We start from the raw sequence: 27,753 nt of genomic DNA, 5'->3' as shown, positions 1-27,753 counted from the left end.
TTCCGACTTTTTAAATTAAATTTATTTTAATATACAAAAACACACAAAAAGTTCACAAAAAATCCAGAAAAAAAGTATATATTTTTAATTAAACTTAAGTTTGTGCTTTGTGAACAATGCAATATGATTATTTATTCAATCTGCACATTATGTTAGAGCTCAGTGATAAAAAAAAATAATCAACATAATTGTGTTGTTTATGCTCATTTATTGTTTTCTATGTTTCAATCATATTCCAAAATCATTTTAAATTGGAAAAAACGTTGTTTCTTGAGGTAAATATTATGTGATTAAATAATTACAAACACTCTAATGAATTCGATTTTTTTTTTAATTGAGTCACACCACTACTATTTACAGCCAATCAGCTACGAGTATAAAGTCGGCGTCAACATCACACATGTACTCTGGATGAAACAAACCTAAAGCAGATGAATCCAATCCATTTCAACAATATTGAGCCCTGCTTTGGTTTTATACATATAAAAAATAAACCTGCTTTTGGATCAAAGAACATCAAACTGAACTAAAAAGGGTTTTTACTGAATAATTCATGTTTCTCAGTCGTTCCTACTCTGCATATTCATGCTCAGAGCCTCATTAGATGCTATGAAGAGCTTGAATTTAGCCCCCAGGCCATGAGTTTGATATGTCTGCATAGTTCCACACGATGACTCAAAATATGCAATACACAAATTGACAAGAAAAAAATGCACAAAAGGACAAGAAAAATCAACGAAATGACTCCAGAAACATACAAAATTGTAATAAAATATACAAAAGGACAAGATAAATACACAAAATGACTCACAACACATGAAACAACAACAAAATCACACAGCAATGACAGAAAAGTATACAAAATGACCACAAAAATACAAACAAAAACTGCAAAGACACACAGAATGACTGCGTAAACAAGCAAAATGGCAACAAAACTACACAAAATGACTCCAAAAACAATCAAATATACAAAAAGGACAAGGAAAATACACAAAATGATTCATAGCACACAAGCCAACACCAAAAATATGCAAAATTACTCCCAAAACACCAACAAAAGTACACAAAATGAGAACGACAATACACAAAATTACTCAAACTCACACAAAAACAGTAAAGACACACAGCATGACTCTATAAATAAGCAAAACTACACAAAATTACTCCTAAAAAATTACTAAATAAACACACAAACCTTATTTCCTTCCCTGTGTTGATACTCAGATTGCTCATTATTCTAAAGTGATGATTTTAAGTATTTACTGTGAGTTTATGGACATATTTTATTGTGAAAGGGAGTTTCCTTTCCATGAAAAAATATGAAAAAAACATTAGTGACAGGACTCATTACCCAGGATGCATCTTGCCTAATAACCTATAAAGAATTGATCAGCTGTGGAGTAAATGATCCTTAATCAGGGCTGAGTTTGAAATACAAATAGGATCAATGACTTCTTTGAAAAAAAAGAAATGTATGTTTTTTTTTTTGTTCTATAACCAGTCAAATGTTTATTCTCCTCACATTAGAGCAGAAAGACTGAAAACCTGCAGCATCATCATGGCTCACAGCAGAGCAACGTAGTGTGTGACCGCCCTCTGCTGGCCACAATACAGAGGTGCAGTTTTCTTTCTTCTGCTGTTACAATTATGAGATTAAAAGTCAAAATTATGAGAAAGACAGTCATACTTATGAGATAGAAAGTCAGAATTATGAAATAGAAAGTCAGAATTAAGACAGAAGTCATAATTATGATTTTCTTTCTCATAATTAAGACATGTCATAAGTATGAGAAAATATGTCTATTATGGGATAGAAAGTCATAATTAAGAAAAATGAAGTCATAATTATGAGAAAAACAGTCATATGTATGAGATAAAAGGTCATAGTTATGAGATAAAAAGTCATAATTATGAGAAAGAGTCATAATTGTGAGATAGACCATCATAATTGTGACAAAGTTTTAATTATGAGAAAGAAAGTCATAATTACGACAGAAAGTTGTCCGACATTATATTTCAACTTTATTCTTGACATTTTGATTTTATTCTCAACATTTTGACTTTATTCTAATCATGAGATAGAAAGTCATATTTATGAGATTAAAAGTCATAGTTATGAGATAAAAAAATGATGATGAAAAATGATGAAAAAGAAAGTCAATCATGAGATAGAAAGTCATAATTATGAGACAGAAAGTCATAATAATGAGATAGAAAGTGAGATATTATATTTCAACTTTATTCTCGACATTTTGACTTTATTCTAATTATGAGATAGAAAGTCATATTTATGAGATTAAAAGTCATAGTTATGAGATAAAAAAAAGTCCTAATGATGAAAAAGAAAGTCAATCATGAGATAGAAAGTCATAATTATGAGACAGAAAGTCATAATAATGAGATAGAAAGTGAGATATTATATTTCAACTTTATTCTGGACATTTTGACTTTATTCTAATTATGAGATAGAAAGTCATAATTATGAGTCATAGTTATGAGATAAAAAGCCATAATTATAAAAAACAAAGTAATAGTCATAAGATAAAAAGTCGTCCGACATTATATTTTTGCTTTAATCTAGAAATGTTATTCTTATGCCCAAAATTAGTTTCTCCAACAAAGTTGTCCCTAATCTGTCTAAATGTTTAATTATTCCCATTTTAAATGACTACAACTCCTCCCATCTGACTCTGTGATAGTCCACCTGACCTGTTTGAAGGTGTGCTGTGTTATCTGCCTGTGTTTCATCACCAATGATCAGACAGAGTCTTAGTTCTCTAATCTCTCCCAATGGGACCACTGCAGCTCACTGGGAGTTGTTCCTGAGTGGGCGAAGGTATAATTAGACGCTAACATGTTGTTGGCCACTGATTCATCTCCCTCCGTGTGAGCAGATGGTCCGACGTGGCTAGAATCAGCCCAACCACTGATCTGATCTCAGCCTCAGGTCTGATTAACAAAACCATCCACTCTGATTTGTGGACATTTTTAGTTCTTCTCCAAAACGAAAGGGACATGAGGATCAATATTCCTTTAGAGTTCTGCGGCTAAAAGGAATAACGGGAATGTAAACACCACCACTCACATCACATCCCTCCTGGAAAATCTACAGACTTTCATCACTTACTGAATAACTCCAGGTTTTTCAACCTTGGGGTTGTGACCCCATGTGGGGTCCCCTGGAATTGAAATGGGGTCGCCTGAAAATATTTCAAAGGCTTAGTAAATGTAACAGTAATATATATATATATATATATATATATATATATATATATATATATATATATATATATATATATATATCACTCTTTGTGTGAAATATAAATTTAAAAGGTAAGTTTATTTAATTTTTAAAAAAAAGTATTTCTTGACTGACAGATTACATTGTTTAAATATATTATAATAATTACTGTATGTTTTGGCGATATGTTTGAGAATAAACTATAAACAGCAGTCAGTTAATTAATTGATTTTTTTTAAACTTACTGATTAATTATGTTTTTTATTATTCTTTTTAAAATTAGAGCAACACAATCTTAAACAACTGTATTCTATATTTTCACCTATAAATCTAAAATATATGAATATATAATATATAATGCATAAAAATACATAATAATGCTGAATAAAAAAATAATAATACATTTAATAATGTAATACTCTGTATCCATCTGCACACTGTTTATTTTATTGTTTTTTCTATTTGTGTTGTTTGTGTTTCTATCGTAAATAAATGATAATTTGTGTCTTTAATGTATGATTTTCCTCCTTATGGTTCCAAAGAAACTCCTCTGACCCTCAGCAACACATAAATATACACACAACCATAGCAACTATATTTTGTTAAGCGCTTTAAGATGACTTTGTTGTAATTTGTGCTGTATAAATAAAGTTGAATTGAATTGAATTGATTTGAATAAATAAGTTTGCTTTTTTTATTTAATTCCAGCAAGTTATTAACATCTTATTTTTGAATAATATGCTATGGTTTAATTTATCCAGACATTGTTTTTCTGGAAATGTACTTTGATCTCCTGACAATGTTTTCGGCTGTCAACAGCCAGTCATCCTCAGAGGCGTCTGCTGAGAACGTAAATCATAAATAGGATGCCAAACAGACAAACCATTAAACTAAATAATTTATTAAATTAAATATATGTTTAGTGGTAGTGCGTCCATTATCGTCATATCGATCTTTTGTCTCCCCGCTATTAACGATTATTTAATGTGTTATTTATTAAATCAGAGTCGCTGTTGTCTAAAAATGAGCTCTATGTTGTAATAATGAAATATTTCAGGGTTTTTTTTATCCCCTTTTATGAGGTGAAATGTAGAATAAAACGAAGAATAAATAGAGAACGAGAGACTTCTACCACGCACACACACAAACAAGCACACACACACGCACACACACACACACAACACACACACACACACACACACACACAACACACACACACACACACACACACCACACACACCCACACCACACACACACACACACACACACACACACCACACACACCACACACACACCACACCACACACACACACACACACACACACATACTTTAAAAACCCATCAAAGAGTTCAAGGCTCGGATTTTCAAAATAAATTGACCTTAAGTGCACGAGATGAAGTGAGCGCATTCCTCGGTCCACTGGGATCAATACTGTATCTCTCTCCCACACGCCTGATCCACAGCCGTGTGTGTGCGTGTGTGTGTGTGTCCGGGAATAATGAGTTACTAAGCAACCCGAAGCTGAACAGGAGGAAACTGTTTGATGATGGTGAAGATAAGTGTGTGTGTGTGTGTGTGTGTGTGTGTGTGTGTGTGTGTGTGTGTGTGTGTGTGTGTGTGTGTGTGTGTGTGTGTGTGTGTGTGTGTGTGTGTGTGTGTGTGTGTGTGTGTGTGTGTGTGTGTGTGTGTGTGTGGTAAAAATGCAAAAGTGAAAACCTTCACACTCCCTGTTGGGGTTTTATTTTGAAGGACACAGCTGCCAGAAAGTGTAGATGAAAGTTCACTGGTGGGTGAGGAGAGTTTTTACATTCAGATGTGAGAGAAAAGAGAGGAAAAAAAGCTTTGGTTCTCATGAAGATTCAGAATGAAGCTTTAATCCAGTGAACGGGCTCAGAAACGAATAAAAAAGCATTTTTTTTTTTTTAATTCCAGAAGCGAGTGAGGAACCTTTCTACTACCTTTCCGCTCATGTGGAGGATTATTCCTTCCTATTCCGTGGATTGAGGGGGATTAGCACTCCTCTAGCTTTGCATGAAACACTGAGTTTGGATCAATTCCATCATATCATCTCGAATGTTAATTTACCCCCTCTGTTTAACGCTTTATTTTGAAACATCCAAAGCCAAATACATGCATTTCTTCATCTATTAATGTGGAAAATTCAACCCCACTGAGTGTCGTCAGTGACTGATTAATTCATTGTAAACTCAAGCTACTCAAACTTGTACACATGTCACTATAACCTTCTCCTGTGAGACGTGCTCTTTCAAAATAAAGGTGTGAATTTTGCTCCTACCTTGGAGTCCTTGGATGGCTGACAGTCGATCTGATGGGAGACGGAGGCGGTTTGGTTCATTTCTGCAGAGATGGAAGAAGGTCTGAAGATCCTGCAGCAACAGCAGCGAAGGACGTAAACACTCTTCCTCCTCCTCCTCTGATTGTAGACACACACACACACACACACACACAGAGAGAGAGAGAGATCCTCAGCAGGCGTCTTCACACTGTTGGACAGCAGGAAACGTTCCAGATCCTCCCACGGATGGACACCAGCTCGCCTTCACTGCAGCAGGATTGCAAATCTGCACTCACATGCTCAAAGCTTTTATTTTGAAGGACGCTAGTCAGTCTTTTTATCCTTCAACACACCTGATGCTGGTTCCTTCACAATAAAGGGTAGCAGACACACACACACAAGTGCAGTAAACTGTGACTTTTGATGTTGAAAAATTGACTTTGATGTAAGGCCACTAGGGGGCGTCACCATTAAAATAATGGCCCTTTGGTTACCATAGTAACAAATTAAAATACCACAATCACAATAGTCACTTTCTTTCATTTCTTTCTTTCCATCACTCTTGGCTACAACGTATCCATGGCAACAACCTATTGGAAGCTGCAACAGTAGTAGCGGTCACCGTGGCAATAGTAGCTACAGGATGATCATAGCGACACAATAAAGTGACGAAAAATTACCAAGCACCTGTTACATGGCTACAGTTACCATGGCAACAGTGACAGAATTGTTGGTGAAGAATTTAATTTGTTGTACAATCACTAGGGGACGTGTCGCAACAGCGTCACCATTAAGATAACAGGAAATAGAACATGTGATCTGTTGGTTACCGTGGTAACAAATTAAAAATACCATGGCGTCAAACGTCACAATCACCAAAAAAGTTTAATCTTCTTTTTCTGTGTTGTTTATGTGTTTTCATGCAATTGTTTGAATTTTTATTTTTACATTCCTAATTTTACATTTGCTAGTTTAATTCTTAATGATTTGCACCTCCAGTTAGTTGCATTATTGTCTTTTTTATAACAGTTTTATCCATCATTCTTGTTCTTTTTTTGTCTTTTGGGGGTTATTTGGTTTTTTCGACTGTCTTATCTCAGCAGATCTGAGTTTGAATGTTTTTTTTTAATGGCTATAATACTTTAGTTTTATAATATTGTGCACACACACACACACACACACACACACGTGCACATACACAGACAGACATTTAGGCTTTGACTCTGAAAGGTCAGCGTACTGAAGGCCATCAGGAGACTCGTAAAGAACTATTAGAGCAGTCTGAGGCTCCACCGGCTGTGATCGACTGTCTGTGTGTGTGTGTGTGTGTGGTGTGTGTGTGTGTGTGTGTGTGTGTGTGTTGTGTGTGTGTGGTGTGTGTGTGTGTGGTGTGTGTGGGTGTGTGTGTGTGTGTGGTGTGTGTGTGTGTGTGTGTGTGTGTGTGTGTGTGTGTGTGTGCGATTTACCATTGAAAAATGATATTACATTTCAACACTTTCATTCAGACATAAAGTTTAAATATTAATTAGTTTCAAGTTAGCAATTCCTTATATTAGCTTTTTGTTTTTTTTTTTAATTATTTGTTAGAATAAATAAACCAAAAGTAGTTTACTAACTTTAAGTACACATAAACAACATTATTACTCAATACAAAAAACAAAACAAAAATAAAAACAGAGTTGTTACTCTTTCATATATATATATATATATATATATATATATATATATAGATATATATATATATATATATATATACTATGGAACTTTATGAATGAATTAAAGTCTGAATACCAGTTGTACTCATAAGTTTACATACCCTGACAGAATTTAGGATTTTTGGCCATTTTTCAGAAAATATGAAAAATAACAAGAACAAATTCACTCATGGTTAGTGGTTGGGTGAAGCCATATATATATTTAAAATGTCCTATATATATATTCAACTTCCATATACATATATATTCAGACTTTCATACATATATATACAGGTCAACCTAGGTGAATAAAAGACTAAAAGCAGTTCTAATGTAAATGGCGCTCTCTGGTGGAAAAGACTGGTAATGAGGAAAATAATAATTAAATAGACTGAGTTCACGACACAATATTGGCTTAATGAAAACAATATTGCACAATACTTTCCTTTCATATTTTATATTTTTTAAAAAGTCATTAAAAAGTGTGGAGTTAAAGTTAGCAAAGCAGTAACGTGAAGCTAATCTTAGCTAAGTAATCACTAATTACTCACCACGTTCCAGATTGAACCAAATGGGACGCAAAAGCCACAAAAGTCCAAGTTTAAGCCATAAATATTTTCATAGATTTGTATATTTTTTGTAACGGTCACTTTGAAATATATATATATATATATATAGACTACAGTTATACAGCTCGTAATGCACACCTAGGTAACTAAAAAGGTACGTTTTGTTGTAAAAGTGAAAACAGGAAATACACACTTGAAACAGGAATGCACCGTCTTAGAAAAAAAAAAAAAAAAAAAAAAAAAAAAAAAATATATATATATATATATATATATATATATATATATATATATATATATATAAATTTAAAATCACACGTTACGTTTATCCACCATTAAAATCGTTTTGGTTTTTTTAAGTGCATATTTTTCTTCGATTTATTTTTGAAATTCTAAACCGGAAGCTGCTACTTGACGTTCTATGCGGATGATAAATTAAAAGAGGAAGTGGCCCGTGATGGAGGACCGGGAGCCGCTCGGACCAAACCAGGACTGGATGTCCCGGCTCCCGGAGCAGCTGCTGGACGTCCCGCTGTGGGACCTCGCTATCCCGGGTGAGAACGAGTTTTATTAGAAGAACCGAACCAGGCTCTGAATGAAGTGAGTCACGTGGTTTTGTTTTGCCCACAGGGAGCCATGACAGTATGTCCTACTGCCTGGACGGCTCCTCCCCGCTGCTCCGCTCAGAGCCGGCTCTTCTACGGCTCTCAGACCAGCTCTGTCCCTGCTGGACCCGGCCGTGTGTGGAACGCTGGGCCACTACACAGGTACCACAAGACCCATTAACTCATCAAAGCTACATCTTCATCTAGGAAACAGATCCACTGAAACATGAATCAATCCCACGTTTTATCATTAGTTTTATTTTTGAAAAAACAAAACTTTTTTTTCTTTCTTCCTAAAATCATAATTGATAAACATTGCAATTATATCTGGAGACAAAATGTTGATTAATCACATATAAAATCCTGCCGATTGTAAAGTTGCGCATGCTAAAATAAACAGAAACTTTTTTGCAACAGATTTATCAACAAACCAAGCTTGTTACAATAACGTATGTTATTTTTTAGTTTCCGTGTTGTGACGTCACGACGCTAAAAAAAAAAAAAAAAAAATTCTACTCGCCCGTTTGGAGCTGACTTTTTACAAAATGCGGAATAAAAATTGAGGAAACATAACTTTGTAACTGTAGCAAAACCATTATGAAGTGCATTTTCATAATACTGCCCCTTTAAATGTGAAATCTAAATCTAAATGTCACGGGTGAAACTAAATATTTAGCTGATATGCAAATTCATTGTGGTACCAGAATAAAAGGTCATTGATGCAAACTTGTTGGTTAGATTTAACATTGACATATTTCTACGAGAAAAGTAAATATCACAAATAATGCTGTAAATCTGGTCAAAAGTAAACGTGGTTTGTTGCTACATGTTGCGAAAAGTTGCCATTTATTTTAGAATGCGCAACTTTACGATCTGCGCCTTAAGACACTATTATTGAATCCTAAAGGTCTTACTGACTTTAAAGTTTTTTTTTTTTTTTTTTTTTTTAATAAATAACTGTAAAAGTTTCCATTATCTTCTGTTTTCTTTACTGTCTCAGTCACCGAATGGTTTTCAATCTGTAAAGTGTGACCCCTTCTCTGTGCTCCCCTGAGCAGCAGACGAGCCTCAGACGTCAGTGTGACCTTGGGGTTCGGTTCCTGGACTTGAGGATCGCCAAGAAGCCAAAGAGCCAGTGTTTGTTCTTCGCCCACGGCCTCTACACGCTGACCACGGTGAAGGTGAGGGAGTGGTCGTGTCACATGACCTGCTGATGGGTGGAGCTCAGGTGATGGAGCTGCCTGTGGTTCACAGGAGGCGCTGACGGAGCTCTCCCATTGGCTGGACGCTCATAAACAGGAAGTGCTGCTGCTCTGCTGCTCACACTTTGAATCTGTGACGGAGCAAGATCACCAGGATCTGCTGAATTTCATTAATTCTGAGTTTAGAGGGAAGATCTGTTCCTCACAGGTACGCAAAACTGACCCCTTATAATAAGAGATGCTAACACAAGAGGAAGGGCTTCGTTTCTACTTTAGAATGTAATTGACCCCAACCCGTGTGTGTGTGTAGTGCGTCCCCACTCTGCGCTCCTGTTGGTCCAGAGGTCATCAGGTCATCATTTCCTACGATGACCAGCAGGTGGCGCTGAAACACCCTGAGCTGTGGCCGGCCACACCGTACAGGTTGGATAACTTACTCACAGTAAACGTAGTAAACGGGCTCCACAGCGGCATCTGTGCGCCCTCGCTTTGTCACAAAAGTGACAATTTTTCCTTAATAAAATGACCAGAACGTGCATAAAAATTTAATAAAAAATCTTTTTTTCTTTGTGGCCCAGTAGCAAATGATCCATGGACCAGTAACGGTCCACGACCCATTGGTTGGGGACCCCTGATATATTACTTTGAGTTTTTATGTGGAAATGCATTAACCATACATTACAGAATGTATTTTTTTTATACATTTGTTTGTATAAAAGTCATTTTTAAAATCCATAGTTTTATATATATAATATTCTGTTTTTTAATGGCTTTTTTAATGGATTTTATGTATTGATAATTTAACCATAGCTCACAACTTATTTCTAATCATTTAACCATACTTTACAAGTGTTCTTTGTCTATTTAATAAACTATTTACAAGTTTCAGTCATTTTTTATATATTGATAAATATTATTTAACCATGACTCAGACTCAAACTTTAAAAAAAAAAAAAATCATCACATTTATATGTTTATAATAATTTCACCCTAGCTCACAGGTATCATAATTTTTTTTTAAACTTTCCAGGTATGCGGACAGCGCCAACCCACATGAGGTCATCGCCTACCTGAACCAGGAGAAGCTCAGAGGACGACCAGGTACCTGACAGAGGAGGAAGCGTTTAGTAATTCCAACAAGTTCATTTTGTCTTTTTAAAAAATAATATATTAAGGTTTCATTTAATCAGACAACTTTTTTCAGAAAATTACTAAGCTTAAGTTGTATGTTTGAAACATCAAAGCGATCACCAGACGCCTCTGAAGAAGACAGGCAGTTGAAACATGTCAAGAGATCAAAGTCAATTTTCTGAAAAAAGAGATCTGAATAAACGAAACCTTACTATATTATTCCAAAGACGACAAGATTAACTTGCTGGAATTACTACGCGGAAGTTAAGAAAACATCAAAGCCATCAGCAAATTTGTACATTTAGATTCACTGTTTGTGTTTTTAAAAAAGCAGATAAAGGAGGAATCTTTTAGTAGTGTCTGTACTTTCTCGTCCTCAGCGCGGTTCTTTGTCAGTGGGCTGAACTTGACCGAAGATGCCGCCTACGTGCTGCTGCACCCACGGCAGGACATGAGGAAGATGACGACGAAGGCTCTGAAGCTGCTGCTGGGATGGACGGCCGAAGCAGCGTCCTGGACCCGAGCCGGACGCCGTGAACATCGTGTGCTGCGACTTTTGTCGACATCGGTGTCTTCTGCTCTTTAGTGATCGGACTGAACCACTACAGAGGGTCGCTGCTGGCTCCGCCTCCTATTTGCAGGGAGCCAATGACATCACAGGGTTTAGTCAGAGGGCGGACTGACGATCAGTGACCTGTTTTTTATCAGAAAACTTATTTTTGGGCAAAAACTATTGGAATGTAAAGCTATATAAATATAAAGATGCGTTCAAGGTTCCTTCAATGCTGGGCGAAATAAACGTTAGGTTAAAGTTTCATTTATTCATACAACTTTTATTCAGAAGATTTACTTTCATCTCCTGACATGTTTCAACTGTCAGTCTTCCTCAGAGGCATCTGCTGATCATTTTGATGCACTTCAATGGCTTCTTTGCTGGATCAAAGAAGCCATCGAGATCTCGAAAATATTTAAGTTATTAAGGTTTCATTATTTTGACAACTTTTTCTTAGGAATGTACTTTGATCTCCTGATATGTTTAGACTGTCAACTGTCAGTTTTCCTCAGAGACGTTTGCTGATCAACATTTTCACTCACCCACCACCTGTGTCTTTTCCAAAGACCATTAGGCAACAGAAGGAGTGGCCAGCCTTACAAACTGTAAAGTTGGCCACACCCAGAAAGAACTCATAAGGACACATCAAAGCGACCAGCAGACGTCTCTGTGGAAGACTGACAGTTTAAAAGTCGAAACATCTCAGGAGATCAAAGTAAATTTTGTCTGAGTAAATGAAAAATTGACATTTATTAAAAAAAAAAAAAAAAAAAAAAAAAAAATAGATATAATGAACTTGCTGGAATGATAATAAACTTTGGCTACAAATGCAGATTAATTGTTGTTGGAATCCACCCTTTAATAATAAAACTCATCCCGGGCTTATGTTTTCCACTCTCTTTATTTGATGACACACACACGTTGGCTCTGTTAATCCAGCAGCCGCGGCCCCTCAGGGTGATGTGCTCACAATCACATCAAACCTCTAAAAGCGCCGTTTATATAAAATAAATACCCCTTTAGGTTTGTTTTGGCTAAAAAAGGAGGAGGAGGAGGAATCAACAGGACGTGCTTCATACACCTAACAATACCATCATTTCCCTCAGCTCAGATCAAAACTAAGAGGATACAAACGTGAATGTATGACAATGTGGAAAACTCCTGCGTGAATGAATTAAAAGAGACTGGAAAATAAAGGGTTCAGTGCTTGTTGGACGTCTTATTTCTGTCCATTTCTGTTGTTTCGGGAAGTTTGACCGTTCTAAAACTAAATATTCCTCTGCTAAGTATTCAAAGGACTTCATCGGTTTATGGCTCAAATGGCTTCGACTGAGGATTAAGCATCCAATCAGGAAGTGGCGTATTGAATTAGCTATTATTCAACTCTCCACTGTGTCCACAGTTTACAACCTGGGTCCAGTTTCCCAGAGTGAGTTTTGTTTCTAGGGCATCTGATACTGTTTCCCTCGGTCTGTTTTCATGGAAACATTTTCCCTTAATCCCCATCAGTTCCTAGTGACAATCACCATAGTGACAGCGTTCAACGCAATCCTGTACACTGTGGTGTATTTAATCTGACTCTGGGGTAACCATGGTAACTGAAACTCATTACTGTGGTGGTAACAGATTGTCAAAAGAATGTTTATTAAAATACACCCACTCTGCTGGTGGTGGAGTCCGATTTTGTGTTACCGCGGTAACTGTCATGTTTTATCGTTATCTGTTTCCCTGGTAAATCACTCCCTAATGCAGCAGTGTCAAACTCATTTTAGTTTAGAGGCCAAATATGCAGTTATATCAGTTTCTGCAGATTTTCTCTTTTAAATTTAATTGATTTTGTGACAAATGTTTTATTTCATTTGAAAATTATGATGAATTAAAAACAACTCCAGTTTGCGATAAAAGCATTGGAAATTGCAATCCACAAGTATTATGGAGTTTCATTGAAATACTGTATTTGGAAGGGAAGAGATATCTACAACGGAATATTTGGTAATTTCTTTTTTTTTTAAACTTTCTGCTGCGGGCCAAATTGGATGCTCTAAAGGGCTGGGATTTGGCCCCCGGGCCTCGAGTTTTACACATGTGCCCTAATGGGAATTTATTTCAGTTGCCATGGTGATAGAGTGGAAACATGTTTCCGTCACTACGGTAAACCAATGGCGTTGGTTGAATCTGTAACATTGGTAACAGACAGTTAAATCTGCTGCTGTAACTAAGACTCTCCTGGACCATTCTGTTGCCACGGTAACAGACTCATCGCGGTAACAAAGCTGAAATGAAATGTTCATTTTCACATACTTGTGAAAAGAACTGACTTGTGTTACCATGGTAACCCGCTTTGTTGATGGAAACTGGCTGCGTTACCATAGTGACTACTAATACTACTGCTAAGTGAGGTGGATAAATGCACACAAGGCTTAATATTTGGCAGTCCAACACAGCCAATGAGCACAAAGCCGACCCTTGTGAAACGAGAAAGATAACTCTGTGTAGCACCATAAATGGACATAATCTAAAAGTTCAAACAAAGAAAAATCATATTTACAAGCAGTGCAAAGGGTGCACAAACAGATTAAAGTGTGATAAGTTGAGGTTTTGTTTATTCAGACAAGGTCTGAATAAACAAAACCTTAACATACTGTTAAAAAAAAAAGAAAATGAATCTCGCTGGAGATTAAAGTGTGAGCACAGCCTGAACGCTGCTTTCAATTGGTCCACTTAGTGTGTGTGTGTGTGGTGTGTGTCTATCTCCTGGCATGGCCCACGTAGCTGTTCTCGATGCACAGCACCACGTAGGAGCTGGAGCAGCTGGCTGAGCTCTGCTGCAGCAGACTGCCACTCTGCAGCGGTGACGCCATGCCGGTCAGCGCCTGCTCGGCCATGCGCCACGCCTCGCAGAAGTTGTCTAAGTTTAGCTGACCCCCGCTGGTTGAGCCGTGCCACATCATCTTCTCCGGCCTGCAACGAAGGAAAGAAATCCACTTTTAAAGGGGCAATATTATGAAAGATTCACTTTCTAATGATTATGCTTACACGGATATACATTGCTTTAGCCTCATTTAGAGGCCAAAGTTGAAAAAGTTTGGTTTTCTCCCTCCCTTGCTATTCCACATTTTGTAAAAAGTGAGCTCCAAACGGGCGAGTTGAATTTTTGTCCCCTTCATGAGTGGGGAAACTCCACCTGACAATCCGTGCTCCTCCTACATTACATAAGAATGTGAGCTCCTCCCTCTCAATCTACCTCACAGGTAAAACAAACATGGTGAAGGCAGGGCATCGTCACAAAAGTTGCCCTGTTTGGTGCCCAAAGAGCTATCTGGGGAAAGGTCTGGGCCCCTGGAGTCCAAATATGTGCCTGTTTTTAGGAGCGGTCATGAAAGTGACTTTACAGAGGCGAGTTTGGGAAAATAAACCTCAAATACTATGTTGTTAGGGTTCTTAAATGAAGATGGGTGAAAAATTGCATAATACTAGACCTTTAATATTTCCTTTGTGGGAGTTTTTTTTTACAGCTTGATTGAGCAGATATCCACTCACCATGTGTTGTCATTGAGAACATCCTTCCCATCAAAGGAGTAAATCGCTGTGTTGCTCTTCATTCTGCCGTCATTGAAGATGCTGTTCCAGTTGTCAAACAGAAGCTCATCCTGACAACAAGAAGAAAAGAGCTCTATTCTTTGGTAAAATTACATCTGCCTACAGTGTTCTATGATTTCATTGATCCACACTTTCCCTTCCAGTTACATCGGTAATACCCAATAATAGAAAGGCAGTAACTCATCCCACCACCTGGAGTGCCCCCGATCTAACCATTTCTCATCTTGTCCTTTTTCTTCTTACAGTATCCAACTTACCACGCTGGGCACTTGCGCCACCTTTTGTGTCACCAGTGCTTGGTGCTGTTGCAGTGATGCAACTCAAATTTACTCATTTATGTCTCAAAGAATTGATGTATTGTGGGAAGTGGGATGCTTAATGCCGTCTGTAATGTAGGGAATTGTTGTACAGTAGTTCTGTCGGTATTTGTGCTTTTGGGATGTTTGTCTCACATGTTTTGCAGAGAAAGTATTCTACACTAATATGACTAATGTAGCTATACAAGTTTTAAAACAACTGCAAGCTGGGGACATCTTGAGTTCTGAGCCCGTAACCCATGAAAACATGGCTTTCATGGGTTTTCATGGGGGTGGTAGTGTTTTTTCCACCTGATGCTCTTGTGCAAGCTTGTCTTGTTTATAGATCAGTTAGCTGTATAAGTTAGCCTGTTATCTTAGCAGCAGGAGTTACGCAAAATACAGTGGATCAAGAACAACCCATTTTGTTGATCTGAATAGCACTATATGTTAGTGTCTGATCTTTGGTTTGGGTCAATTTTGTATATAACCCATATTGAACCAATCAGAAACCAAAGTAAAGCATTACTTTGAGAAACTGTTAAAGAACAGAACAAATCTCTCTACTATTTGGCCATCCTGTCTACAACTAGCTTACTCATAAAAAACCCAATAAAATTGACCAAAAAACCAGTGGGACACCTTTAAGTTGACGATAGGCATTTGGTCTCTGTCTGCCTTGCGGACGATGCTGTGGAGATCCTGGAGTTTAGCGGACAGGAAGGCCCTGAAAGTGCCCTTCAACCCAATGGCCTGAGCCTGAGTAAAACACATGAAGTCCGCGCCTCGGATCCCCCGCATGGCGCCGGTCTGAGGGCGGTTCAGGGCGATGAGGTGTAGCTGCATGCACACAGGGAAGAGTTCTGGTAATCTACTTCAGCAACAAACAGACATAGACAAAGAAAGATGGTTGTCTCACCCCTGGTCCTGAGGTGTGATGGTGAACTGGAATCTGGGGAACAGATGGAGGTGGTCTTCTTGGTGGGGTGACTGCGTAGCGATTGTCTGGGATAGAGTACCTTCCATCTGGTTGGTTGACACGATCTGCATAACTGGGGAACCTGGGATCTGATGGTACTGGGTACTGAGGCTCAGGCTGGTACCGAGGATCAGGTACATGTCGAGGATCAGGTTCATTTCGAGGATCAGGTTGGTATCGAGGATCAGGTTGGTATCGAGTATCGGGTTCATTTCGAGTATCAGGTTGGTATCGAGGATCTGTTTCGTATCGAGGATCTGTTTCGTATCGAGGATCTGTTTCGTATCGAGGATCAGTTTCGTATCGAGGATCTGTTCCGTATCGAGGATCAGGTTGGTATCGGGGGTCGGAGTGGGTTGGGGAATGTGGATTTGACTGAGGATCGGGGTTCTCCGGAGGACTTTCGGACTCAGGGTTTGGGTAATGCTCTGGGGTGTAAGGGACGGCGGGCACAGGCTCCACTGCTGCAACCTCGTTTCCCTAAAAATACAGTAGCGGTTAGAAAAACAGGACATGTTCGTAGGTTTGGGAAGAAAAGTGCTTTTTCATACTCACGTCATCTTGTGGTAGAGGAATGTACGTCCCGAGCTGGAAGAGAAAGAATTAAGTTATTCAACAAAGATGTCCAAAAAACTGAAAGGAACCTCTCAAATGTCCTTGAATTGATTGACTGGAGACAAGTTCAAACAAAGAACATCTGATGAATAGAGAAAGACTGTAGAAGGAGCTCAGCGGCCTATTCCTATCAAATGTTCTAGAATCTAAGGAGTTCTGAAAGTCCTTCAGGTCTAACTGCAGCTGTCTGAGGTCAATCATGGGTACCCCAATGGTCTTTTGTTTTAAGGTTCTGAGCACCTTTTTATTTAAATGTTAGAAATGATTGCCCTTTTTCACCTGGACTTGACGGACTCCATTCCGGACCCTCAGGTAAAGGTCGGTTTGGTCGATGATGTACACCAGGGAGCCTTCAGGTTGTCTCCTCGCTGTGGCGGCCATGGTATCATAGTCCTCAGCACCGTCACCTACGACACAAAATACGCTGAAGGCTCTGTTGGATTCTCATCCCTCACTCTAAGGATGACAGACTAGTGAGGGTTTGTGCTCACCCCTGAAGAGTGTCCGGGTAGCCCAGGCACTCCGGGTGGTCCCGGGGGTCCAGGAATACTGATAGCTGTCAGTCAAACAAAAGTCATGCACAGAATACTCTGAGGTATTTTTATGCACAAACCCCAGAGGTGGCTGAAGTAGACTCATCTTCTACTTCAGTAAATAGACAGGTACTTTAAAGTGTACTCTGGTGATAGTAATAGTACTAGAAAGAGTACCGATTCAACGTCTTTACTTTGACACAATCGGCCCAAACTGGTAACGCAGCTTTTTCAGCAGTTTGCTTTTGCTGCGGAACGTATTGAGTCAATTTTTTAATTGTAAAGAGTAGAAAGTACAGATGTTTGTGTAAAAGTGCAATAAGTAACAATAAAAAGTTGTCAGAAAAGTACAGATACTTTAAAAACCTACTTAAGTACAGTAGCAGAGTATTTCTACACTGTATTTGAGTTTTTCAGTCCTGACTTACTCTGTGTTCCTCCGTGAGTTCCTGTCAGATATGGCCCTGGAGGTCCGGGAGGCCCTGGAGGTCCCGGTTGGCCATCGTAGCCCCTCCCTGGTGATCCTGGCGGGCCCTGAGGGCCTGGAGGTCCAACTATGGATTCCCCTCGAGGGCCCTAACCAGGAAACAGGGACACGGGTGAATGTTAAGACATTGGAAAACATAGGAGTGAATTTAAGGTTTCATTTTCTCCTTACAGGAGGTCCAGGCACCCCTGCAACTCCACCTCCATAGCGAGGGTCGTAAAGTGGTCCACCAGGTTCGCCTTTCTCTCCTTTACGGCCGCTATCCCCTTTTAGCTCATTCTGCAAGAATCATAGGAGGAGGAACTCTGAAAATCTCTCATTCACGCACGCACCGCACGCACGCACGCACGCACGCACGCACGCACGCACGCACGCACGCACGCACGCACGCACGCACGAACGCACGCACGCACGCACGCACGCACGCACGCACGCACGCACGCACGCACGCACGCCCGCACGCACGCACGCACGCACGCACGCACGCACGCACGCACACACGCACGCACGCACGCACCCGCACATACACACACACACCCACACACAACACACACACACAACACACACACACCACACACACACCACACACCACACACACACAACACACACACACACACACACACACACACACACACACACACACACACACACACACACGGCAGAAACACCAAAATGATGGAGTCATGAGTGGGAAGGATTACCTTTAAAGTGTAAAAGTCCAACGACCCGTAACCTGGATCAGAAAATTGAGATCATTTACACATTGGAATCTACACCATTAAAACACTGAGCAGTAGGCCCAACAAGATTTTTTACTAGACAGTGAACGGTCAACATTCATGTCAGCCTTTAGAATAATGACCGATCTGAGCATTACACACGGAAATGTGTATTTTTGTATATTTTGTTTAGCATTTGTTAGTATACGTATATGTTCTCTTGTGTGCTTTCTGAGTCATTTTGTCTATTAATGTAATTTTGTCTATTTCTGTTTTGTACTAGTTTTCTGCAATTTTGCACGCTTTCTAGAGTCATTTTGTTTGTTTTTACTGTTGTTTTGCGCATTTTTGGTCATAATGTGCTTTTGGAGTTCTTTGTATCCTAATTGTTTGGAGGCCACACAAAATTAGTCCAAGGGTTTAAATGTGACCACAGGTCATGTTTAGATTATTGTGAGGTGTGGATAGGGTCAGTTGGAAAGAGAGACAGGGGAGGGCAAATTAAGGAGCAGATCTGATGGGTAAATAGTTGCAGCTGTAGCGAGGCGGCCAATTTTCCTTCTTCCATAACTTCCAGTTAGTAGCGAGGACCAATCCTGGTATATTATAGAAGACCAGGCCTTGATACCTCTATGGCCTTATTGTCAAAGAAATGTGCACAGATGCAATACAAAGTAACTTTACCTGGAATGACCAGGTTTCTGGAGGACCGGGATCACCTTTGTCTCCTTTAACTGCAAACAACAAAGAATATTCTAATTGTGGTCAAATGCTGAGTATAAGATTAGTCTCAGAGGATTAAAAGCATCTTTGGTTTCTGCAGATAATTAAGAAGTGGACTGACCTGAATAACCTGGAGGAATCATCGTATTCCTGAAAAAAAAAGATGACACATAATTAAGCAATGTAGAACTCTTTTAATAGTTCATCAACATTTGTTTTGCTGTCTCCACTCACTCTGGATCCATCCACAGGATAAGCAGATCCAGGTGGTCCAGGGGGCCCTGGTGGTCCAGGTGGACCCTGATAACAGCAGATTAAAGAGGGGCTCTTGCAATGAGATCATAACAATAAACAAGTGACTCTCACAGGGTATGCATATCCAGATCCACTTCCTGAATCTCCTTCTCTCCTCTGACGCCGTTCAAAACCTGGTCGACCCTGAAACAGAGACACTCTCAGATGTTCTGACAAGGCTTTAACCTAGCCAAATATTTAGCGTTAGCTTACCGGTCTGCCAGGAAAACCGATCTCCTCCTTTTGGTCCAGCAGGACCAAATGGACCCTGAAAGAAAAAGTCACTAAAATTAGAAACAAATGTCACAGCTGGGAGTGTGATGAGATTCAAACTAATACGTACTGGAGGGCCTTCAGGTCCAGGGCTTCCAGGCTCACCCTGTGGATCAAAAGCATGGATCATTGAAGACTTGAAGGGAATGATGTACATTAAATGTTATAAACTTTGTTTTTTAACCGGCTGTCCTGCCAAGCCACCAATGTACAAAGGTCTTCCATCAGCACCTATGATCAGGCCTGGCTCACCTTTTTGTCCCTGAGTGACATTAAACAATGTCTGAGAGTCAAATCCTTTAATACAAACTCATCAATTGTGCTCTATTACCTCTTCATAACATACCACAATCCAACAAAATATTAAACTTGTCATGTTCATTGATTAAAAACGTTCCAACTGCGAGTTCCATGACAGATGGTGTCTTTTTACAGTGTTAAAATACAGATGGAAAATGATATGATACAAGCTTATGCATCAGTGAATATAAGACTGATCACAGTTTTATCAAAACCCAGTTAGATTGTTTTGGTCCAAAAAGAAGTAACAAGTGTAAAAGAAAAATGCGGTCATTTAGAACAAAGTGTATTTAAAAAAACCCTGAAAAATAACTAAACTATAGTTATTAAAACACTATAAAACATGTTTGAATAATCAAAAGTGCCACAAAATGCCTGTGACCCTAACTCCCTCTCCCCTGTTGCTTTCCCCCTCACCCAGGTGTACCACTACCGTCTCTTTTGTATATCTTCTCCCAATAAAGTTTTTCTGACCCTTCCTTAATAAAAACTGATGACGGTCAAAACTATGCAATAAAAAATGTGTTTATTTCATTGCAATAGTAAAACATGATAGCGGTTGTAAAAAAAAGATTGAACTACATGTAGCGTTACCCTTTGGCACCATGTGCATATAAGGTGAAAAAAAATTAAAAAAAGCGTTATTTCTCTGTGAAAATGTTGCCAAACAGTAAAATGATGCATTAAATAAAGTTTAAAGTGCAATATTTAATGCACTTTTGATTGCAGGTTGTCATTTAGGGGTCCACATTGGAACCTAAAGCCAGCCTACATATATGTAAATAAGCCCCTTTCATAATAAAGCACAGCTTTTATGTTTAACTTTTTCTCTTGCAAATTCTGATGATCCACTGATAATTATTCTCTGACCCACTTTAGTGTCCTGACCCACCAGTTGAGAGCATGCATGTAGGTGGTCCTACCTTTGGAGCATATCCTGGTAGACCAGAGTCTCCCTTTGTCTCCCTTTGGACCCACTGGTCCCTGATGGAAGGACATAGTGACACAGTGACTCTTTGCGTTCCTAAACTGGACCATGAGCATGTAACTGGGATACTTACTGGGAAACCTGCTTGACCTGGAACTCCTGGTCCACCCTGGGGAACACAGATGGATTTAGTGTGAGAATTAAAGGTCCCACTCTGAGTGACTTCAGATTAGGGTCAGTACTGAGGGCGGAGCCACAGAAGGCGTGTCCACTTACCTGCCACCCCTCAGTCCAATAAATGTCGTTATACTACATGAGACACAGTTAGGGCAGTTAGTACGCAGGTGCATCACAAACCAGGCAGCCAGTGACTGTTAGTGCCTTCAGGTTAAACTCAGGGTTAACTCGCACATCAACATGTGGAGTGTTAATTCAAGGTAACCATTGACCCTTCTTCGTCCCGCAGCCAAAAATGCAACTTGTTTGTCACATTTCCACATCAGAAAACTAGTTTTTGTCTTTATCGTTTACATTTTGAATGGAAACTTTAATTTTGAAATCTTCACAGTTAACCAGGTTAGGCAGAACTGCAAGGGGTCAAGGTTAAACAAGTCAACGATAACGGTGAATACAGTATCCACGCAAAAATGTACGACTTGAACTCACGTCTCCATTCGGTCTGGTAGAGGATCTGCCCCGGAGGTCCGGGAGGGCCTGGAGGTCCAGGTGCACCGCCGTCCGGCCTGGAGTACCCTGTTTTACAAACAAAATCCAGTCTTAAATAGAGTAAATGCACAATGTTGTTTATCATACAGCCAAACTTTGGGTTTTGTGCTCTTATTTTGGTGTCCTGACCTGTTCTCTCCCTTCTGTCCTCGTCTCCTTTATCACCCTGAGCAAAAAAAAACTGACGTTACGCACAAATATCAGTGATGGTATTCGAAGGACAAAGCAAATAACTTGCAACTCCCCCTACCAGACTGTCCTGGAAAACCATCCAGACCAGGAATCCCAGGAGGTCCACGTGGTCCCTCTGCTCCTTTGTTTCCATTGATTCCAGGTAACCTGGTTTTCCCTGCGACACAGAAACACAAGGATGTTCCCACTCCCTAAAAAACAACAACCTGGGACAAAAGCGTGTCTTTGGGTTCTTACTGGTAGTTCCTGCGATTCCCGGTGGACCCTGGGAAAGCAGAAAAGAAAATAAGCAGGAGCTTTAAGAAAAGAAGGAAGTGATGGATCTACCTGTGGTCCCATTGGGCCTCTGATTCCAGGAAGGCCGTTGGTCACCTCGAATCCATCCCGTCACTCTGAGGGGATAAATGAAGAAAAATGCAAATAATATTTTAAATGCCAGAATACATTGATTAATAGTTACTACTTGGTCTACATCATCTATAAAGATGAAGAGCATTTGCCTAAACAGAGTCAGTTGTGTGCCCCCTGGTGGGAGAGTGAAGTGAAAAGTCATTGGCTTTGAAGATGATTGATTTTGGTGTTGCCATGTGCAGCGTAGCAAATTTTTTTTCTGTAAATGTAGTTTATCAAGGTTACTTCTAAAACGTGTCTCTTTTTAATTGGTTTAAAAATATTTTTAAATGGATTAAAAGACTGATCTTTTTCAATTTTCCTTTACATGAATACATCAAGTACCAGTACTTACAAAGCCCCCGTGTGGTGGCCCTGGAGGTCCAGGTGGCCCTGGTGGTCCCACTGGTCCCATGGGACCTGGAAGACCTGCTAAACCAGTCTGTCCTGGTGTTCCTTCCTGTCCCGGGTCACCCCTGAGCACCCTAAGGAGAGAGAACAGATGGATGGAGGTTTAAAAAGATTTAAAAAACCCTTTTGTGGCAAAAAAAAAGGAAGATTAACAATTGTTATTTTTTAAAAAGGTGAAAAGGAGAAGCAGAAGTGGAATATTCCAGAATGAAAGCATGCAGATGAATATAAGGGAAGCACTTAGAGGTTGTGGGGAAGATTATGATGTTGAACACGTGGAAGAGGAATTGAAACTGAGGGGAAAGAGAGGCCGACAGCCCAAATACCTGCTCCCCATCACCCACAGTAGAGGACGGACCTTAAGAAAGAGAAGAACCCACTGAAGATGCCGGAGTCCTGCTCAGAATGCTGGAAGGAAGCAACACAGTGTGGGTGTGAGCGCTCCCAGTATCAGACCGAGTGCACCACGTGGGACTGAGGACTAACCTTTGCTCCTGCTGCTCCTGGTAGACCCAGCTCTCCATCGTCACCCTGAGGAAGAGAAGACATTACAAACACAGACCGACTCTGAACGCATCACATCAACCTTCAGTTTAAGAAGAATCACCAGGGCCCAGTTTCAAAAGGTTTAATCGAGATACAATTAATCTGGATTTGGTAATCCCTTTTTTGCTATCCATGATCACGTAACCCATTTTACTTTTGAGACTTTTCAGGATCATCAAATCTGTATAATCAGCATACACAGAGTATGCGGGGGCAGGAGGGGTTGTGGGGGGTGGGGTTGCATCCGGATCAAAACCAAAATTAAAGGCCCTGCGGGGCTGGGGTCCTGCAGATCTACTTCCTCTGGGCTGTGCGTGTCGCATATCGGTGTCACATATAACTGGGGCCCTTGGGTTGGGGTCTTGACTTTGACAAAAACTAAGGCTCATCGTGTAGGCAACGTCAATGAAGGGTGATCTGGGGAGCTCTGGGGGGGGCTCAACCGGTGCGCCCGGAGGCCGGTGGGGCGACTTGCAGCGTCCCCTTAGTGCCCCAGGCGGCTGAAAATGCAAACCGTCACCTTTGGGGCAGGCTGCTGCCGGTGCTGCTTCTGTTTCCAGTTCCTTCTGGTCTGGGTCCGGTCCCTACTAGACCTCTGTCCTGTGCAGTCCTGGGCGCCTCATTGGCGTAGACCTTTGCTTCCTCTCTGGGTTCTCAGGCGGGTGTCTCTCTGAGCCCTCCCTTCGGGTCTTGGGGTCAGTGGCGGGGTGTGCAGTGTCCTCGGCTCCTTGGGGCTTTCTCGGGTGTCTGTGGTGGGGGGCGGTGGCTGCCTCTCGGCCTGGGATCTCTGGGACATCTGGGGGGCTGCTCGGGCATGGGGGGTGGCCTGGGGCTCTTTGGATCCCATTGTTTCTGCCGGCATGGCTGTATCTTCAGGCCCGGGGCGGTGCTTGGGTTCGCAGAAACGGTTCTTGCACAAACATTGGTCATAGATGCACTGGCGTTGGGCTGTAGGATAAACTCGTACTGGGCTTAACCTTAGACACGTAGATCCCAAAAACCAGTTATAGGTATAACCACTCACTCCTTCCCTCTGTTCATGGCCACCACCATTATACTTGAGCTGGGTACTGTGTCACCCACTTCAATTTCTCCACACTTGTCGCCGGACTGATTACACAACACAATAAGCACAACTCTAACATCATATCTCACTCTCACTTTAAAACAGTCAACTCTTCTTCACCCCTTCCATTTACTACCCTGGCTTCCTCTTTCCTGTTCCCCCCCCCATCACCTAGTTGTGGCACTGCCCTCTCTTTTCATATATTCCCTTTAATAAAGTGTTTCTTACCCTTCCTTAAGGAGGGCTGGTGATGGTCACAATTATACAATAAAATAAATTAATTTATTCAATTGCAATAACAAAATATGCATTGCTGTCTCAAAAATATTGCACTTCTTGTAGTGTTGACCTTCGACAGCAAGTGCAGACAGAGAATTTTTAAAAAAATTGAATGTCAATTCGTTTTTTTTCTTTTGAAAAACCCATTTTCAAGATTTAATCCAATCCGTTTTCCAGAATCCAGGCTGATTACTTTTGAAAAACCGTGTGTGAAAACAAGAGTTTAATTAAAGCAGAGTGCTGAAATCTCTTCAGAGTTTTAACTGAACCCCTTACAAGTACCATTGGAGTTCTCCTGAGGTCTCTACAAGTTTCCTCATACCTTCTCTCCTCTGGATCCAAGCTGTCCAGGGCGACCAGGAGGACCAGGTAGACCCTGAAACGACCAACACACCAAAAGCCATCAACAAAATCCTTGGGAAACACAAGAGCAAAAGCAGCTAGAGGAGTTCAGTGAAGACCTTCAGGATCTTCCATGATGTGGTCTTAGAAAAAAACTCACTGGTAGACCGGGAGCTCCGTCTTGTCCTGGTGGTCCTGGAGGTCCAACAGCTACTGGACCATCAGGTCCTACAGCCACTGATGTTCCAGGGAGTCCGGGAGGTCCAGGAGGTCCTGGAGGTCCAGGTAAGCCTCGGAAACCCTGAAAGAGAACCTCACAGTAAACGTCCGATTTTTATCATTCACAGAGATTAAGGATGACATACCTGCAGTTTATCCAAATCTGGGAATCCTGAGCCCTCCATGTCCACAAAGGTCTAGAAACACACAGATCAACCTTAGAAGATAGATCAGAAATGCTAAAACAAAGGTGTAAGGGCTTGGACGCACAGGTCGATCCCCACTGCCAGGTCCAGGAGGTCCGGGTAGCCCTGGAGGGCCCCTGGGCCCAGGTTGACTGTCCCCACGCTCGCCCTAAAAATAATCACAGGTCACAATCCAATCACATGTGGGAATTTTAACCTGTTTTCTCACTGCTGCACCTTTTGCCCTTTGCTTCCCTGAGACGCAGAAGTTCCTGGGGATCCTGGAGGACCTGGAGGACCCTGATCACATGACCAAAACCAAACAACACCATCAATAATTGTTCAACCAATTCATGAGCAAAAGCCCTTCCAGCGGAGATCTGTTCTGAAACTCACAGCTTTCCCATCCTCTCCAGGGTCTCCCTGTAAGAGAACCAACAGTCACTGAACGTCCCTAACTTCAAAAACAACTTAAAACCACATCAGACCCTCAGGAAACCCTCAGCACTCACAGGCTCTCCAGCACTTCCCGGTGCTCCAGTGCTCCCTTTGCTTCCTGGAGGTCCTGCAGGACCGGGCGGTCCGGCTACTTGCTGTACAACCGAACCGTCCCCAAGTCGGACCACCTGAGCTGCAGGGCCAGGAGGACCAGTGGGCCCAGGAGGCCCCTGAGCCCCTCGCTCTCCTTTTGTGCCTGGATAACCGATACCAGAACTACCCTGGAAGGAAGACAAATTCATTATGTTTGATAAATTCAGCATGTGGTATTCTCACAACTCTTTCTAGTTATCATTAGATCTCCATTTATATGTCGTCATCAAAGCCAATCCACTCATATGCTGTCGTCATGGTAACAGAATAACTTCCTTGGCTGCTTAGGCCGTGTTGTAAATATCATACTAACGTACTATTCATACTAAGTTTGACGTCAAAAATACTATGTAGTGTGTTAAAATTAGGAAGTATGCGAGATAATACCCAAATTTATAGTATATTGGGACACGGTGTGCACACTAGTCATACTCAACCACCCCGTGATGCATCCCGAGCTGACTTTAAAATCGTCCTGGGACCGGCTTCAAGCTAAAACTCAAACATCCTCCTTTCAAAACAAAAGCATCTCTTCTTGTCTTGTCTCTTCTATTAGTTTTTAACGCTCTTGTTTTGAAGTTAACAGGAAGTTTTGTCAGTAGAACAATGGAGGGTCTACGAAAATCTCCGAAATGTCAGAATGAAATGTGTATACGTGAGTTTTATGGATCAAATGACCACATGTTGATATTCTGCATGGTCACTTTCTCACTTAACATGTTTACAGAACTTTTAAAGGTGGCAAAGCAACAGATATATTTAGCCTCAGCGCTTCAAGTTTTTGTCGTTGTAGGTTCCAAATGCATCTTGGGGAACTTGGAGCTATACTTAAGTAGCAACGGTCACCATCCTAATCATAATAATAATAATAATAATACATCAATTTTATATAGCGCTTTTCTGGGGACTCAAAGTCGCTTTACAGAATAGAAAAAATAAAAATAAAAATGTATTTATAGTATATAGTACTATAGTATAGTATATAGTAGACAGTATATACTTCAGTTTGTAGTGTCATTTCAAACATCAAAGGCAAACAGGAGAGTTGTCATGGCGACAGCCTGTCTCCTTTAGTTGTTGACAACAAAAGATACAGCATTCTCACTTGCATTTTCTCTATCAATGGACTCGTTTGTATTGTATTTTAATGAGAATAACAGTAGGTTAGTTGTTTTTTTGAAGCACTTATGGTGACTGATCTTATTGACCTTTTTTATAGACAAAAAGTGGGCATATGTGAATGAAAGAGCAGCAGGTTCACAGACCTTTGGACCTTTGTCCCCCTGCAAAAAGGAAGAAAAACACATAAGTATGTCCATCTTATGTCACATATGTCCTCTACTCGTGAAAAGTTGTCTTACTTTCAGTCCTCGGTCACCCTGAGATGAGGAACTAGAACCAGAAACAGAGCCGGAGTCTCCCTTTGGTCCCGCTGGGCCTCGGTCCCCTTTAAAACCCCTGTCCCCTTTGGCTCCTTTTTCTCCCTTTGCTCCAGCAGAACCTGGACCACAGACCGATGCACGATTGTAAAGATGCGCATGCTAAAATAAAGAGCAACTTTTTGCAACATTTAGCAACAAGTCAGGTTTTAAAAAAACGACGGACCTTTACAGCAATGATTTACAGCAATGTTTGTGATATTTTTTCTGCATTTTTTATACGTGATTCCCAACCCTGCGATGCAGTGCGCAAAACTTTTCCGAGGTTGAAATCACATGAGCAGAAAACATATTTATTCAATCTGGCTTTTATGTAGAGCTTTATCAT

General features: G+C 40.5%; 2 protein-coding genes and 1 pseudogene across 2 annotated transcripts in view; 1 reads left to right on the top strand and 2 right to left on the bottom strand.

The window, feature by feature from the left end:
• The window catches only part of LOC114475886 (inactive dipeptidyl peptidase 10-like), a 46,101-nt gene extending 38,865 nt beyond the window's left edge, over nt 1-7,236 (bottom strand). Inside the window, exon 1 of the mRNA XM_028467071.1 lies at nt 5,542-7,236. Coding sequence (XP_028322872.1) covers nt 5,542-5,601 — 60 coding nt within the window. The 5' untranslated portion in view covers nt 5,602-7,236. The remainder of the gene's footprint in view (nt 1-5,541) is intronic.
• A 959-nt stretch (nt 7,237-8,195) lies between these two features.
• LOC114473958 (PI-PLC X domain-containing protein 1-like) lies at nt 8,196-12,098 on the top strand. The gene is given in 9 exon segments (XM_028463780.1): nt 8,196-8,355; nt 8,432-8,568; nt 9,465-9,587; nt 9,661-9,816; nt 9,919-10,031; nt 10,639-10,709; nt 11,120-11,244; nt 11,246-11,293; nt 11,295-12,098. Coding segments are annotated over 9 exon segments (1,008 nt in total). The 5' UTR covers nt 8,196-8,258; the 3' UTR covers nt 11,433-12,098.
• A 76-nt stretch (nt 12,099-12,174) lies between these two features.
• Nucleotides 12,175-27,753, bottom strand: part of LOC114473966 (collagen alpha-1(XVIII) chain-like) — a 29,188-nt pseudogene continuing 13,609 nt past the window's right edge.

This window comes from Gouania willdenowi, chromosome 2 (genome assembly GCF_900634775.1).
Source record: "Gouania willdenowi chromosome 2, fGouWil2.1, whole genome shotgun sequence".
In the NCBI taxonomy this organism is placed as follows: domain Eukaryota; kingdom Metazoa; phylum Chordata; class Actinopteri; order Blenniiformes; family Gobiesocidae; genus Gouania; species Gouania willdenowi.
This window is presented reverse-complemented; position numbering and strand designations above follow the sequence as displayed.